Source organism: Bactrocera neohumeralis, chromosome 3 (genome assembly GCF_024586455.1).
Source record: "Bactrocera neohumeralis isolate Rockhampton chromosome 3, APGP_CSIRO_Bneo_wtdbg2-racon-allhic-juicebox.fasta_v2, whole genome shotgun sequence".
Classification (NCBI taxonomy): Eukaryota; Metazoa; Arthropoda; class Insecta; order Diptera; family Tephritidae; genus Bactrocera; species Bactrocera neohumeralis.
The window spans coordinates 45,024,313-45,040,085 of NC_065920.1; the positions used below are offsets into that span (position 1 = coordinate 45,024,313).

General features: G+C 31.7%; 1 protein-coding gene across 1 annotated transcript; it reads right to left on the reverse strand.

Annotated features, from left to right (window-relative positions):
* Positions 1-2,737: 2,737 nt before the first annotated feature.
* LOC126752616 (heterogeneous nuclear ribonucleoprotein 27C) lies at positions 2,738-15,162 on the reverse strand. Its single transcript, XM_050463552.1, has 4 exons — positions 14,973-15,162; positions 13,198-13,486; positions 12,618-13,127; positions 2,738-12,023 (listed from the first exon to the last, which is right to left on the reverse strand). The coding sequence occupies exons 3-4, from the start codon at positions 13,110-13,112 to the stop codon at positions 11,247-11,249; spliced, it is 1,272 nt and encodes a 423-aa protein (XP_050319509.1). The 5' UTR covers positions 13,113-13,127; positions 13,198-13,486; positions 14,973-15,162; the 3' UTR covers positions 2,738-11,246.
* Positions 15,163-15,773: the final 611 nt, after the last annotated feature.

Genomic DNA, 15,773 nt, shown 5'->3' on the forward strand with positions numbered 1-15,773 from the left:
ATTCGAGCTGCAGAACTTAATCGAGCAGGTACAATCTTTTATAAGAGTGTACAGCTGCTGGCGTATGCCGATGATATTGATTGATGGAAGAACAAAAACCAAACTCTATAAGTCACTTATAATTCCCGTCATGCTATATGGTACAGAGGCTTGGACGATGACAACAACTGATGAGTCGACGTTGCGAGTTTTCGAGAGAAAAGTTCTGCGAAAGATTTATGGTCCTTTGCGCATTGGCCACGGCGAATATCGCATTCAATGGAATGATGAGCTGTATGAGATATATGACGACATTGACATAGTTCAGTGAATTAAAAGACAGGGGCTACGCTGGCTAGGTCATGTTGTCCGAATGAACGAAAACACTCCAGCTCTGAAAGTATTCGCCGCAGTACCCGCCGGGGGAAGCAGAGGAAGAGGAAGACCTCCACTCCGTTGGAAGGACCAGGTGAAGGAAGACCTGGCTTCGATTGGAATATCCAATTGGCGCCACGTAGTGAAAAGAAGAAACGACTGTCGCGCTGCTGTTAACTCGGCTATAATCGCGTAAGCCAATACGCCAATAAAGAAAAAGATAAGTAGTAGAACATGTTTGTATAATATTTATGATAACGACTCGTATATAATAATACATATGTAAGTATAGGTAAGCTATAATACATTAAAATAAAAATTATTTGTTAGTTTGGTACAAATTTAAAGAAAGGTATCATTAAAAAATATTTTGAAGCAAAAAAAGAAATTAAAAATTATGCAAATATGTATGAACATATGTGTGTATGTATACTAGGGAGTCCCGATTTGATTGTTAAAGTTATAACCTTTTTGATAATGATTTCATTGCAAAAGTTCAAAAAAATCCCATATCACTACACAGTATAAAACAAAGTCGCTATGTCTGACCCTATATCCCTTTGTATGCTTAAATCTTTTAGAGGTTTCTAATGTCATGTCTTAAATAATTACATTTTTTCCACTTACATTGCAACCGCAGGCCGGACCCTACGAGATTTATCAAAATAATGTACTAAATATTGTACACATTGAAAAGGTCTACAGAAAACTCCGCGATGGTATATGTACATATGTCTAGCTCTCATGGATATCCCATAATAACATTTTTGTCATTTACTTTTTATGACATATAATGGCTAATTTACGAAGAGTTTTTAACTAATGCAGCATTAATTCTTATCCAATTAAATACCTTCAATACATTGTTGATTTAATATATGTACATAGATCTATATGGCTATTTACAGCATATGATTTAAATTAATATTTTCGAAGATATTACTGATTTAAAAATTGCGGTTCGTGTCGTTTGCGGCGGTACTGGCTGGCCGAGGTGGTGGGAGCGTACCTATAAATAGCGCGTCGGAGGCCGCAGCTCTCCCTATAGCACTTTGAATTTAGCATCGGAGCATATTTAAACGGAAACGATGAAGTATATGCGTACAATTTCGAACTGATCCTTCGTCAAAAATTATACAATTGCTAAATATTTGGAATAGTAGAATAGAACTGCAACCAAATACGCAGTGAAATAGATTATAACTGGCTCAGTAATCAGTCGTTGATTATGTATTATACCACGTGCATCCCAAAGACTGATGTCATAACCTTTCCAGCCGACTTTTTCGTCTTTCCACGCTTGAGAACCGGTTCATCATGTGCAGTTCACTAGAATGACTGTCGATTGGACTCCAGTATGGAATGATGGAGCCATGTTTCTATTGTCTCACACCGATGCAAATATTCGGTTTTATTACGATTAAAGAGCACTCAAACACTCCTCAGAATCAACAGTCCTCGGTGCTCATTTCGCCTCTTTCCAACTTAGCAAATCTCTTTTCACCGGTTGATTTCCCTGGTGCAGAGTCCAAATTCAACAGTATTTTCCCCCAAAAAGCGATGCTTTATTAACACACAAAATGCTTCATGATCCACTTTTTGTAAACTAACACAAGTTTCTTTAAAAAATGCTATATCTCATTAACTAATAGTTATAATCTAACTAATAGAAATAATATAGATGGTAGTAGTAGTATTATCTATGTGTCAGCCACAGTACGTGAGTCCTCTAGTAAAATATATAGGGAAAGAAAAATTACGTTGTTTCGGTTTGAAACTGAATATTAAGAGATTCTTGATTCTTCTTTACTGGCGTAGACACCGCTTACGCGGTTATAACCGCGAGCCGTTCCTTTTTTTCGCAAATTAGCGCCAATTCGAAATACCAAGTGCAGCCAGATCCTTCTCCACCTGATCTCTCCAACGGAGCCTTCTACTGCGTCGAATTAGCCCAATGAAAAGAAGAAGAGCTTGATTACGTTGGATCTTTATTTTTAGGACAAAAACTGAAATTCCAGTGGGTGTTTGCAAAAAAAAAACACAACTTGTAAAATAACTAACACTACAATGTATAAGAATATATATGTATACATACATATACATATGTACATATATATATTTAATTTTTGTATTTCAATTGGGGTACTCACAACGTGTCATAAAGCACCGTAAAATCATAAATTAAGTTTAAAAAATTTGTTGTTGGATTGCATACTAAAATAAGTTTACGCAAATACAACTCTGAACGTTTCGTTTCGGTTCGTTATAACTTTATGAGACTATGTGAAACCCCTAAATGAACATACATAAGTGTGTAGGCATATGGATATTGTTATATTAAAATTTGGTATATCAAACCACCCTTCACGCGAAAACGCATTGCTGAAAATGTATTGTATATATTTATTTTAAAGAACAAAATTCATATTGCTACATTAATATGTACGTAAATACAGTTGTTTTGTGAATATTTTAAAATGAAAACGTCCTTTATAGACAATTTATATGTATATGTATGTAAGTATGTATGTATGTAAGTGTACTTAATAAAAAAGTTTCTTCAAACATTTGTGGCTTAACGCTTACAAAAAATTATGGTCTCACTACATTGGTTTAGACGTAACAAGATACATACTTATAGTTGTAAACATGTACACACATACATATCTATTTATGCATGGTAGTATGTATATACATGCAGTCGTTTTGAATAGCGTGTCGGTTGGTTTTGAATTTATTGTTCCTATTTTGTGTTTTTCTTGCACTTCAAATCTTAAAAAACGCTTATGTAAAATTTACGGTGACTGCTGTTGTTGTTGTTGTAATTTCTTATTACTCTCCGAACTGACTTGGGGGTTTACAAATTGAAAAACGCTTATATCGAATCAATCACTAAACTATACACTGACATACATAATCATTTGTAATGTATTTATGATTTTTACTATTACCATTACCAGTTTCACATACTCTATTTACCGTTATTATTATTTTATTTTTTCTATTTTTTAATGTTGTCTAATGTTGTTTATTTTGTATTTTTTCTTTAAACGTAATCAACAGAACTATATGTTTAGTGAGGTTACACATACATACATGCCAGCGAATATTATTTACTACTTTTTTTAATTGTATTTTTCTTTTTCTTGAATTCTAACGTTAATTACTCATCGTGGCTAAACAATTACATATTCAGATGCCGCCATTTGTCATTATTAAACAATATCATTTCAAGTAACCAGAATTCATTTACGGATTTATTATATAATACTCAAAGAGCGCATTTTCATCATTTATGATTTAAATCATAAAAAAAATTGTTTTTGCATACCACTTGTTGCTTTTATTTTTTAACACTCTTTTTTCCTATTACGTCAAAACTTTTTACAATTCAATTATTATATTTAGTAACAATGTCCTTGATAGATATTTTGATTACTTAGGCACTGTGTTCATATTATAATTAAGAAATAATTCAATTTATAAGTAATCAACTGACAAACACAATTCGAATTTTCAAACTAAAAATATTTAATGTATCGATGTATGTATGTAAGCAGATGAAGAAGAAGAAGATCGAACTGTGACTAACACTTCGTTAAAAACAGAGTTAAACCGTTATAGCATAAGCATATATACTTTTTGGAGTTACTTTCTATTTGCTTTTGAAGTTACTACCATATTATAACCTATAATATATAAATGTATGATGAATTGATGTTAAAGTTGCTTGATATACACATACATAATACATACAACAACTCTCGATGGCTATATGAGTATGTGAAATAGTTAGCTATAAGACCGGCGGGTGCATTGCTGGGGGAAAAATTTAACGGTATTTATCCTAATACTTTACACTCTTCTGCATTTATATTTAGTAAGTTGATTAGTACTCGCAGAAGAGGGTAGCAAAATAAATTTTAAATTTTCTTAAAGCAGTGAATTCTTGAAAAGAATGAAAGTGTTGACAATTTAATACAAAATAACATCCAGCTGCATGTTTGTAATATCAAAAAATTTTACGACAATATTAATAATGATGATAATAAGGGTTGCAAATAATGCTTTAAACAAATTGAATCAAAACTTGAATTATTTTTTTTATTTTTAATTCCGAAAATTTAATTTTAAATTTTAAGATCAATAAGACCGGATTTTCATAAAATATCAATTGAGTTTTGTTCTTTTTGTCTAATTTGTATTTGATTGCTTTTTATTATAGGGTATATATAGGTTTTTATTTCAGTTTTTAGTTTGAAAAATTATTATTTCATTTGTTACTCGAATCTTTAAATTAAAAAAAAAATTTCTAAAAATTTCAAACCAAGATGTTGCGATTTAAAATTTTATTTTTTAATTTAATAATAAAATTAAATTTTTAATTCCATAATTGGAATAAATAACTAAAATTTAATATTTAGTGCGAAAATTGTAAGTTAAAAAAATTCAACCTTGAATGATTTAATTTTTTAAGAGAGTTGTGAAATTAATAGATTAGTTAATTTAAATGTACATGTATATGTGTATGCGAACTGAATAATAGAACCCTTAGAGGCTTCTCTTTCAAATTGTTATTTTGAGTCCTTTTGAATGACAGCACTATTAGTATATAGTGGCTTTGAATTTCTTAGCAGAAGGAATCAGTGAAAATTATGCATTTAATACAAACATACAACTACATTGAGCACATAATAAAACTGTTATGGAGATTACCAAAAGGCATTAATAATGCAAGTGGGTTGTTGAGCCTCAGCGTTAGCGTTAATTGTAAATATGGATATGTACCATATGTAAACATTTCGTACATTCATCTTAAATCACTGACATGTGTCTACGTATGTATATACGAAGTAACTCTTAATTATCCAAAAACATATGTACCTATAATGTATAACCAAATTAAAAAATATTAGCTCAATCTTTTTTAAAAGCAGTCGCTTGTCTGTGTTCGTTTGCGCACAAAATAATTAGTGGGTTGGTGTTTTAAGCTAATATTCACTTTTAAAAGAGTATGTGTACTTCAAGCCGAACAAATACGAAGAATAAATGCCGTTAAATAAACATTTTTAAAGGGTGTTGTTCTCCAGCGATTATATGATTAAAAATACACACACATATGCGTATGTATGTATGTATGTACATAATTTTTAAATTGTAATGAGTTATGCTAAATTGCCTTCAAACAGTTTTACTGTTACCGATACTAGCATACGAACTGCACTTGTTTTTTATCATTAACACTATTTTCATTCATATTGGTTGTGTTTAAATATTTTGTTGTTGTAAAATTTTAATAACTAATTTTGGTACGAAAATGTCGAAATTCTTATTTAAAAGAGAATATGAATTATCATAGTATGTTGTTCCATTTTATAAGTACATTTATGTATATGTATGCTTGCATTGTTATTATAATAGGTATCAATCTTATATCCACTTAACTGTTATTTTAATTGGCTTTTATTTTAATCTTTTGCAGGCGAATAGTCGATGTTAATGGCAACGTTAACAACGAGCCCATTGGCTAACAATTTCGGCTACGTCGGCTTTAACATCGACAAACGGACAGATGGAACGAACGCTTCGTTGTCAAACATCATCTGTTGTTCTCTTGAAGCCACGCGACACTTCAACACTTGGCTGGCTATATGTCATGCTAAACGAAATAAATTTTAAAAACTAAATTGCTAACCTTCACTTTTTTGAGATTTTTGTGGTTGTTGTAATTTACAGTTTCTCTATGTTATGTACGGTTTACAATTTGCAAACTGATATTTTTCTTATTTTTAAACATTATGAACTTTTAAGTGGGCTTGTTTTTGTTGTTGCTGGTTATAATTATTTTATTTGTTTTTCTCTTTTTTTTGGGAAATGCTTCGTTTTGATTACACTTAATTCTCTTTTATATTTTAGTTTAATTATACTCATAGCTATGTGTTAAGGTATATATTTGTGCCTTTAGCAAGTTCTACACAAATATTTTTTATACGGATATTTTTATTAATATCTTTATTTTTTATTCATAAAAATCGTACCTCAAATGTTTTATATTCACTAATAAAGTGTCATACGCTTTTATTACCGGCCTATTTTTTTAATTACATGCTTCTACTGTGTAATGTAAAAAAAAAGACGAGAAAAACCGTTAACTTCCGTTACACCGAAGCGTTGAAAATTTGAACAATATCTATACGCTATAGTGGTCCGATCTGAAAATTGTCTGTCTTGGACAACAATCTTTGCCAAATTTTGTAACAAACATATTTTCAAATGAAAAAGTTTTCCATACATAAACTGAATTTTGATCGATTAGTTTATATGACAGTATAACGTTGTATGTATGTAACGTTGCTTTAGGCAATAATTCATGACAAATTTCGTGAATATACATATACATATGTATTATCAAAATAAACACTTGTCCATAGAAGAGCATGATTTTGATCGTTGTTGTTTATAAGAATGTTGCCGGTTCGACATTCCTTGGCCGAATAAAGATTCGGGTCCATTCGGTTACATAGACCCGACTGTCGTGGGAAAACTTTATTTTGATCGTTCACTTTGTATGGTAGCTATATAATATATGGTTTCCGATTTGGCGTTTCAGAGAAATGACTTCTTGGAGAGAAGAGGAGGTATGCAAAATTTCACATCAATAACATTTAAGAACGCTTATATACAAACAGACGGACAACTGGTCATCCTCATCATTGATATAAACATCTTAAAGGTCTCCAACGTTTCCTGGGTGTTACAAACTTCGTAGCTATCTTAATGTACCCTACTCATTGTATAAAAATAATGAAATTTTGAATAATCAAGCACTTTGCTGGTATTCTGCAATGTAGATGTGGAACTTATGATTAAACAGTTGCACACAAGCGCCGAATTATGCAAATTTGTCTTAAGTCTATGTATTTTCGTATTGAAGTAGCTGGTTTTTGCTTGTCAAGTCAGTGATTATATGTTATTGGTACACCTATTTTGTATGAATTTCGTATAATGAAAACTGTATGTTTTATATATATGTATTCTTGTAACTACTAATGTATACAGCTTGTCGTTTGTAGTACATGCTACTCTCTTACAACACTTATGCTTATTACTTTTAATAGTAAATCAGTCAATTCGTTATTAAGTATATGTATGATAAACTGTAATGAATCAGAAACTGTCGAATGCTTAGAAATTGTAATTTCGTCTAACTTTTTTATTAATCGTATTTAAACTAATGTCTCCCCCCATCCTAATTTATATTTTTAATTGAAATAGAAAAAAATCATACACTTCTATTACTAACGCTATTATATTATTTCGTTCGTCGTCAAATTTGTTGTTGGTTTGTTTCGTAAGCAAATTCTCAATGATATAAAAAGTACAAAATAGCGGTACAGGATACGCTCATCGGTAAGTATGCATGTGTATGTATATGAATATCACCTAAAAGTTTGGTTATTTCTGCTTTAACGCGGGTGTCAATATTAATGTTTATTTTTGGTTCAAAACAAGTAATAGAGAATCTTTCTTAAACAAACGTATATATCTTAGAGGGATTTCATTTCTTATGCAAAGTTCTTATTCATGTATAATAGAGATTTTAGTACTTATTTGTGTATAAAATAACAAATTATGCAGCGCTAATACCGCTAATGCTATGTACATACTTATGTATATTGAAATGTAGTTCCAACTTGTTAGTACCAGCTACGGTACTAAATACATTTTATTAATTTCTATATTTCGTGAATGTAAGCAAATTAAAAATTATAAGAATAAACCGTTGAACGACTTGATACTTGAACTATTTTCTGAAAAATAAATTCTCTAAAAATACACTGCCGTATAAATACTGTGAGAATTATGAAAGTAAAGAGTTGCAAATAATGCAAAAAAAATACATTAACGTTTTTTTAATTTGTAATCCCGTTAATTAAATTAATTTTTAATCCTCTGCTTTCACTCTAGTTAATGATCCCCAATACATATGCTTCATGTCACGTGCACGCGCTTTCAATAATGGGTTAAGTTATGAAGTACAACAACGTTCCGCTTTTTGAATTTATTTGTACCGAATAATGAAGCAACTCATGTTTCATACCAAACATTATTACTCTCGACATTTTGTAGTAATTAGCTATTGTTTCCACCTGATTACTAGCTTAATATATGTATATGTGTGAAAACTTGTAAAGAAAATGATCTTAAAACGCACTTAAATTTTATTAGCAGAAATTCACCTCAATTTATTTTGTTTAATCTGTCAATATTGCTAACTGAATACGAAAGCATAACATTGCAATTATAACATACCAAAGATTTGCCTCAAGGCTCATATGTATTACCTATGCTTGCCTCCCGCTTCATTAAACTCATGTTTGGTTAAATAGTATTTCATTTAGTTACGATATTTGATAATAAGTATGTATGCATGTATTTAAATATATGTATATATTAATATATATGTATGTATATATTTATATATTCAATTAAAATTTAAACTTTAAAATTTATAGTAAATCATAATCATTAAAGAAATTGTTTTACAATTAACAGTCAGTGTGTTGGTTTTGTGTTTAATCCTCTTTTACTTTACGTTACGTTTACTTTAACTTTGCATCAAGTGGTTGCTTGTTTTTGTTTTTTTTTTTTTTAAATTTAGTTTTACGTTAAAATTTTATACTAGCGTACATTAAATTTAGAGTTGTTTCATTTGTAATTGTAATTTAGCATTCGTTCTATCAAATATGTAATCTTATTTTGTTTTGTTAAATTAGTTATCATTATGTTACGATTAATTTTACATAAATTTAAATGTATGTGGTAGATAATAAATTGTATTTTTTCTTTTTGTTTTCTTGTATTCTCCATTTAAATGTAATTTAGTTATGTAGGCTTTTAAAGTATGTTTGTGTTTACAGTAATTTATTTTTATTGTATTTTTATATTTAATTTAATAATTACGTCAGGTTTTCTTGTTATAATATACTATTAGCGTTTAATTTTTGCTTTTTTATTTGTTTGAGGCTCGCATCAGTGATATTTGTGAACACTAGCTACCACCATTTTGTTGCCGTTTAAAATATATTAGAATCAGTATATTTTTTATTTAGCTTAATCCTCGTAACATCTTTATTCGTAAGCATATTGAATTTAGTGGAACTGGGTCGCGAAACTAACATAAAAAAGGCATTTACAGTTCACATGAAACGCGGCAATAAACTTAGAAAGAAAAAAGTTTCATTGAAAAAATTTATGTTTAGTAGCAATTTTAAATCGAGGACGTTATGAATTTTACTGAAATAAAAATGCAGCTTATTTTTCAAACAACTATACTTTTAGCAAAGTCATCTGCACTTCCCCAAAAGAAAAAATGTACAGGCATTTTGCATGTTCACTACTATTTATATTAGAGTTTGTATTACTTTCGCGGACACCGTATTTAAATTGCGTTTGTAATTATCGTAGTAATAGTTATAAACTATATATAGACTACACATCATACACTTGATGACATATATTATTTCTAAATTAAAACATTCCGTTTATTTACTCTTATCAACTTCAAATGTAATTTTTGTTCTTTTTTCCTTTTTTTGTCCTCTTGTTTCATCAAAATTTTGATAAATTATTGTATGTAAACTAAGTTTGTAGGTATGTATAATATATGTATATACATGTATATGCATCTATATATATTGGCGCTTTAATTCACTATTACTACACATAATTCTTGTTGTTCTATCTTCATAGTTATATATAAAGTGAATATATATGTGTGTGTTTACATTTCGTTTTCACCTATTCAATTTTACTCATTTACACACTTCAAAAATTGATATAGCAATGTATATGTTTGTATATATAATTTAAATATTATTGTAATTTACTATTTTTATTATTATAATTTAAGTTGTAACTAAAGATCAAACCATAAGTGTAATTATAAAAGGATGTGGATGTGTGTTGGTGTATACAATTTATGCACACAAAATCCAATTTAATGTAGTTCAACAATACTATTCTCTTGAGATTAAGAAATAAAAGAAATCAACTGGAACTGCCAGCTAGGTTAGACTGTAGTGTATTTAAATGCGGCAAATGTGCAGATGTGCAACGAATTTACAGTTTAACAAACGTCCTAACATAGAGAACTAAAAGTAAATATTACTGGGGAGCGAAATATAAAACAACTCCTTATACACTAATAGCTTATTTAAATGATTAGGTACAACTTATAACACGTTAAGTATAAATGTATTCCCGAAAAATATCCATCTAAATTATTGTAGTATTGTGCCTAAAAGCGAGTTATTTTGGGCATTCATTCATCAAATTCATGCAAAAAATAAATAACTCCTAATTAATTCAAAATAAGATCGCCACTACATATACCCATTCCCCTACAGTCTCATCTTATATCCTTATAGCTGTACCAGTTGATTCATTCTAACAAATTTATACTAGATTAATGAACAGTTTACGATTTGTTCGCTAAATATCTTCAAATTATGAATTTACTTTTTGCTTGTAATTTTACGCTACGATTTTAGTCAATGTCTGTGTATAATGGATGGTAGCAGTGTGTTTATGTATGTTTTGTTAAGTGCCTAATGCTCTTCGCTTTATTTTTATGCCTTCACATATGTGTTTTTCTTTGTCCTTTTTCCTCAATATAAGTAATGTATGTATATAAACTTTATATTTAGTATTTGTTTATGTAATATATATATATATATAGTTAGTAATTAATTTCAACAACTGAACTGAATGAATAGACGCTAAGCTTATAATTAATCTTGTTTCACTGTACACGGCCGAAAGGCAACGTTCACTACTTCGGCGAGGACGCTGCAATTTGGACGCGTTAAGTGTATCTAGACTAATGCGCCTTAAACTGCCTGCGAGGCAGCGTATGGAGGTTGTGTTGCACTGTCATTTCCATACGTTGAACGTGGTCCGGCGCCATAGTTCGAAGCACCGCCGTCTTGCTTGCCATAGTTGCTGTAGTCATAATCATAACCAGAGCCATAACCGCCGTAGTCATATTCAGAGCCTGATTTTGACGCTGAGTTACCAGGGCCAGTTCGCGGCATGCCACCTACTGGACCAGTTGTCGAGGGGCCACCTGCACCCCATGTTTGAGCGCGTGAATACATATCAGTAGCGCTTCCAGCAGCAGCGCCTGGTGCTCCCGTTGGTCCAGCCGAATTTGGTGGTATATTCCAAGAGTTCCAGCTTCCACCACCTGAAGGACCCGATGGTCCGCCAGTTGAGGTCGAATTGTACATATCATAACCTCCATATCCTTGTGTTTGTTGCGGACCAGCTGCATAGTTCGACCATTGCGGTGGTGGTCCCTGTGGTCCCGGTGGTGCACCCCAACCTTGGTATGAACCAGGGCCGCTGTTTCCATAACCATAGCCTTGTTGTTGTGGCGAAGTTCCCCAACCTTGATAACCAGGCATCATATTTGGAGCTCCAATTGGCATGTTAAGTGGTGGACCTCCCATTTGGCCATTTTGACCCTGCATCATATTAATAGGCGCATGATGGGGGCCCCAATGATTGCATTCATTGCCAAGTTTTCCATAGCCACCACTAACATTGCTATTATTAGCGTTTTGACCGCCCGATCCATCACGTGGTTCCGCCTTTTTGATTTCCACCTAAGAATTCATAGACAGTATTTTATAAACGTGAAGTAAATGTATTCTGTATGTATCCTACATATTAATATATTTATAATAATTCAAAGAAATACATATAACGGGATACACTCAAAATATCGAAATTCAAAATGCCGACACATCAAAAAAGACAAAATTTAAATAGCCAAATCAAAATATCGACAAATCTGCCGACAAACCAAAATGCCGACATGGAAAAATGTTTTATGCCCTTATTTCCTGAAGCACAGAAAGTGAATTCTGCCGTAAGGGTTATGATCCTGAGCGTGTTCGTGGCCGGAGGCCGAAGGCCGCAGGGCCTCGAACGAACAACGCCACCTTTTCTTAGTTCGTCGGTATTGTAATTTGTCGGTGTTTTGATTTGTCGGTGTTTTGATTTGTCAGTATTTTGATTTCTCGGTGTTTTGATTTGTCGGTATTTTGAGTGTCGTGATTCTAAATTTCGAGATTTTGATTGTCGGCATTACGTTATACACCCACATATAACCACAATAAAATCAAATGCATATTACTAAAGCCGCTATATTATATTTTTTCATACTGAGAATATGAATTTGTAACCGAAAGACATACCTGTTTGCCATTAAGATTGATGTACCGTTCATTGGTGACATGTTCCACAGAAGATTCCTCTTCAAAGGATAAGAAGCCGAAACCACGGGATTTTTTCTTTTCTTGATCGTACATGATAACAACCTCAGTCACTTTGCCATAGCGTCCAAAGAATGTACGCAAATCCGTCTCAGTTACATTGGACGGCAAACCACCAAGAAAAACTTTATAGCCGCCACCCTTTTTAGGTTTTTGAAGAGTGCGTGGATTACATGGTTTCGGGTCGATTGTTCGTCCGTCAAGTGTATGCGGACCGCTTTGAAGTACATGGTTCACATTTGCAGGATCTGCAAATGTAACGAAACCAAAACCACGGGAACGTCCGCTCTCGTTGTTCTTCATTACTACACAATCAATAATTTCTCCGAAACGGCAGAAATAACGCGATAGATTCTCTTGCGTCGTCTCCCATGAAAGACCGCCAACAAAAAGTTTTCCCCTCTCGTCTTCCTCCATGATCTTCTGGGGACTCTTTAAATATATAAAACATTTTATGGTTAGAATATGTGTATACAATTATAGTAATTTCTATTGTTCTTACAGTTGCAGTTGTTGAAATCGTTTTTAGGCCGTTACTTCTTCTGTTGCTGCTGCAAACTTTTCTGTTGTTTTTGCGCTGGTTTTCTTAGCGAATATAGTATTTTTAATACCTTAATGAAGTTTAACTAGTAGTTTCTTAGTTTGTTATCGTTAGTGTTATTTAAGCAAAGTATAGCTAGCTTAAGTGAAGAAACTCGCTCCGACTACTGAAGGGGCTTGAATATGCTATATCCACACTTTGCGGTTGTTTAGCTTAGAGAACTAAAGCCACGACTTCAATACGTAACTTTCTAAATTTGATATAACAAACGTAAAGAACAACAGCATAAACGGCGATGGATTGCATGAAAATAGAAAGATATTAAGGGTTTAACACTTTGGTAATTCACTTTATATAAAATTATTTTATATTTTAACACAGTATTTATTCACACACTACTATAACTTAATTTAATCGGTGTAGTGTCATTGACAAGTGTTTTGTGACTAAAAAAAAATATACGAGCTAACAGTTAAGATTTATAACAAAGCCAAATATTTTTCGCGCCGTGACGTCTCTATTGATATCTCGAATTAAAATGAAAGCAATATTTTAAAAACAGTCTTTTAAGTTATTACACATGAGTATGTTTTAAAGTAAAGCTATTTAACCCAAAGTAATTATACGCCTATCTTAGATTTACGGATTTTCAGTTTGGCAACATCAGGTATACGGAAAACCGACGTACCTGACTCGAAAATATTCACCTCTATTATCGCTATTCACCATTAGCGGCATTTCTATCCAAAAACAAAATGGATGTCTCAGGAGTGCTTAATCACAAAAATACTAGGCTAAAAACAAATGTAGGTAGCATCCAGGTATTTTAATAAATATTTAGCACCTTCATAACGTGAGATAGGAAAATTTAAAAATATTTTAGATGTTATATCCATAACGCATTGAAACCGCCACATTTACAACATATAACCTAAAAATTCAATCTATACAACATTTAGCTTTGTCACAAAATGGGGCAAATACATACGAAGTTCCACACAGTGACATGTACCAACCTAATACAAACATATTTACATCACAATCAATGGAATGCCGATGGCAATCCATTACAGAGTAGATGATTTACCGGTTGTATATATGTTAATCCTCATCTTCTTCAGGCACAAGTATTTATGTTTTTTAAAAATATTGCTTCCTGTGCAATATTGTATGTAAATTGCTAAATGTATATATGTATATACTAATATATTTTCAAATGCACATACTGAAGTATATACATGCGTAAATGGCCGACTCGGACTCGCGAGTTATTCCGTGTATACACGGTATACATATTTGTAAGTGGCGATGTGTGAATCGTGTGGATATACTTAGTATTTTGTATGTATAGAATAATATAAGGAATTTTTCACTTTTCAGGAAAATCTGTAGTACATAGGAAAATAAAAATAGGCAGTTTCGATGTAATTTAACAAAAAACAATGTAAAATGTCAAACATATACGTATTCATAATTTTACTCCTTTGCCTCGTACTAAATCCTAGCTGGATAGGTGCCGCGATGAACTACACTACAGCTATCGCGGTACCCATTCCCACATTAAACGAACCATCCACAATAATTTCTTTTAAGTTTTTAAGAGACACTAATTTGTGTAAACGCCAACCAAATAGTGGAAACTAGGGACAGCGGCAACCAGCTTGTTAATACACGTAAAATTCCGACACCCGAAAACGTTATATAAAGTCCTTAAATCATAAAAATTTTATTCTCACCGTTTCCGCCAAGTGTTCGTCTGCGGGAATCTCAATTTATTCGCACTGCAAATTCACTAAATTTAAGTTTTTTCCTTAAAAAACTAGCTTATAATTAATTGTATGATTTGATGCATACGATTATAACCTAACTTAAAAAAATGATTTCGACAAACTGAAACGCTGCATGCAGGAGGTGAGTTTTCCCTGTACTGAACTGTGGTGAAACTGTCTACGTCGCAGAGTACAATGACTGCTTGTCCAGTTCAAAGTACTATAGATCTATCTCTTTTTTTCATATGAGTTGTGTAGGCTCGCAGTATTATGCCACGTTTTATTATTGAAACATTTTCCCTCCACAAAACGCTTGTGCATTCCAGCTATTTCGTCAATCATTAACCTCTATGTTGATCCACAATTTTTTAGCTAATACTTCCATTAATTACAAAAATAATTAATTAATACTAACTGTTTTCTAGTATGAAGCAATAATAATTAAATGTTATTGAAAGAAAATTTAATTTCTTAACAACAGAAAATTTAAATTAGTCTACCAAGTTTTTTCTCATCCCGATGTTAGTTTACTGTACTTCATGAATATTTAGGTTGTAAAATATTGTTAAAAAGGAAAACGATACATACGAGCATTCTGTTTTAAAAAAATAAAGTAGTGTTAACGTTCTTGTTCTATATTTATTCATTACATACTTGAAACAAAATGTAGGTATATTTTGTGTACTACAGAGTATACATAAAATATTTATTTTCCAATTTTTAGGTCTTGTCTTCTTTGTAAAAATTAGAATCGAAGCAAGGAAAGAT

Excerpts from the sequence above, each read along its gene's own strand:
- LOC126752616 (XM_050463552.1), bottom strand. The coding sequence starts at position 13,112 with ATGGAGGAAGACGAGAGGGGAAAACTTTTTGTTGGCGGTCTTTCATGG. Across the intron at positions 12,024-12,617 it reads TCAATCTTAATGGCAAACAG|GTGGAAATCAAAAAGGCGGA; the intron begins GTATGTCTTTCG and ends ATGAATTCTTAG.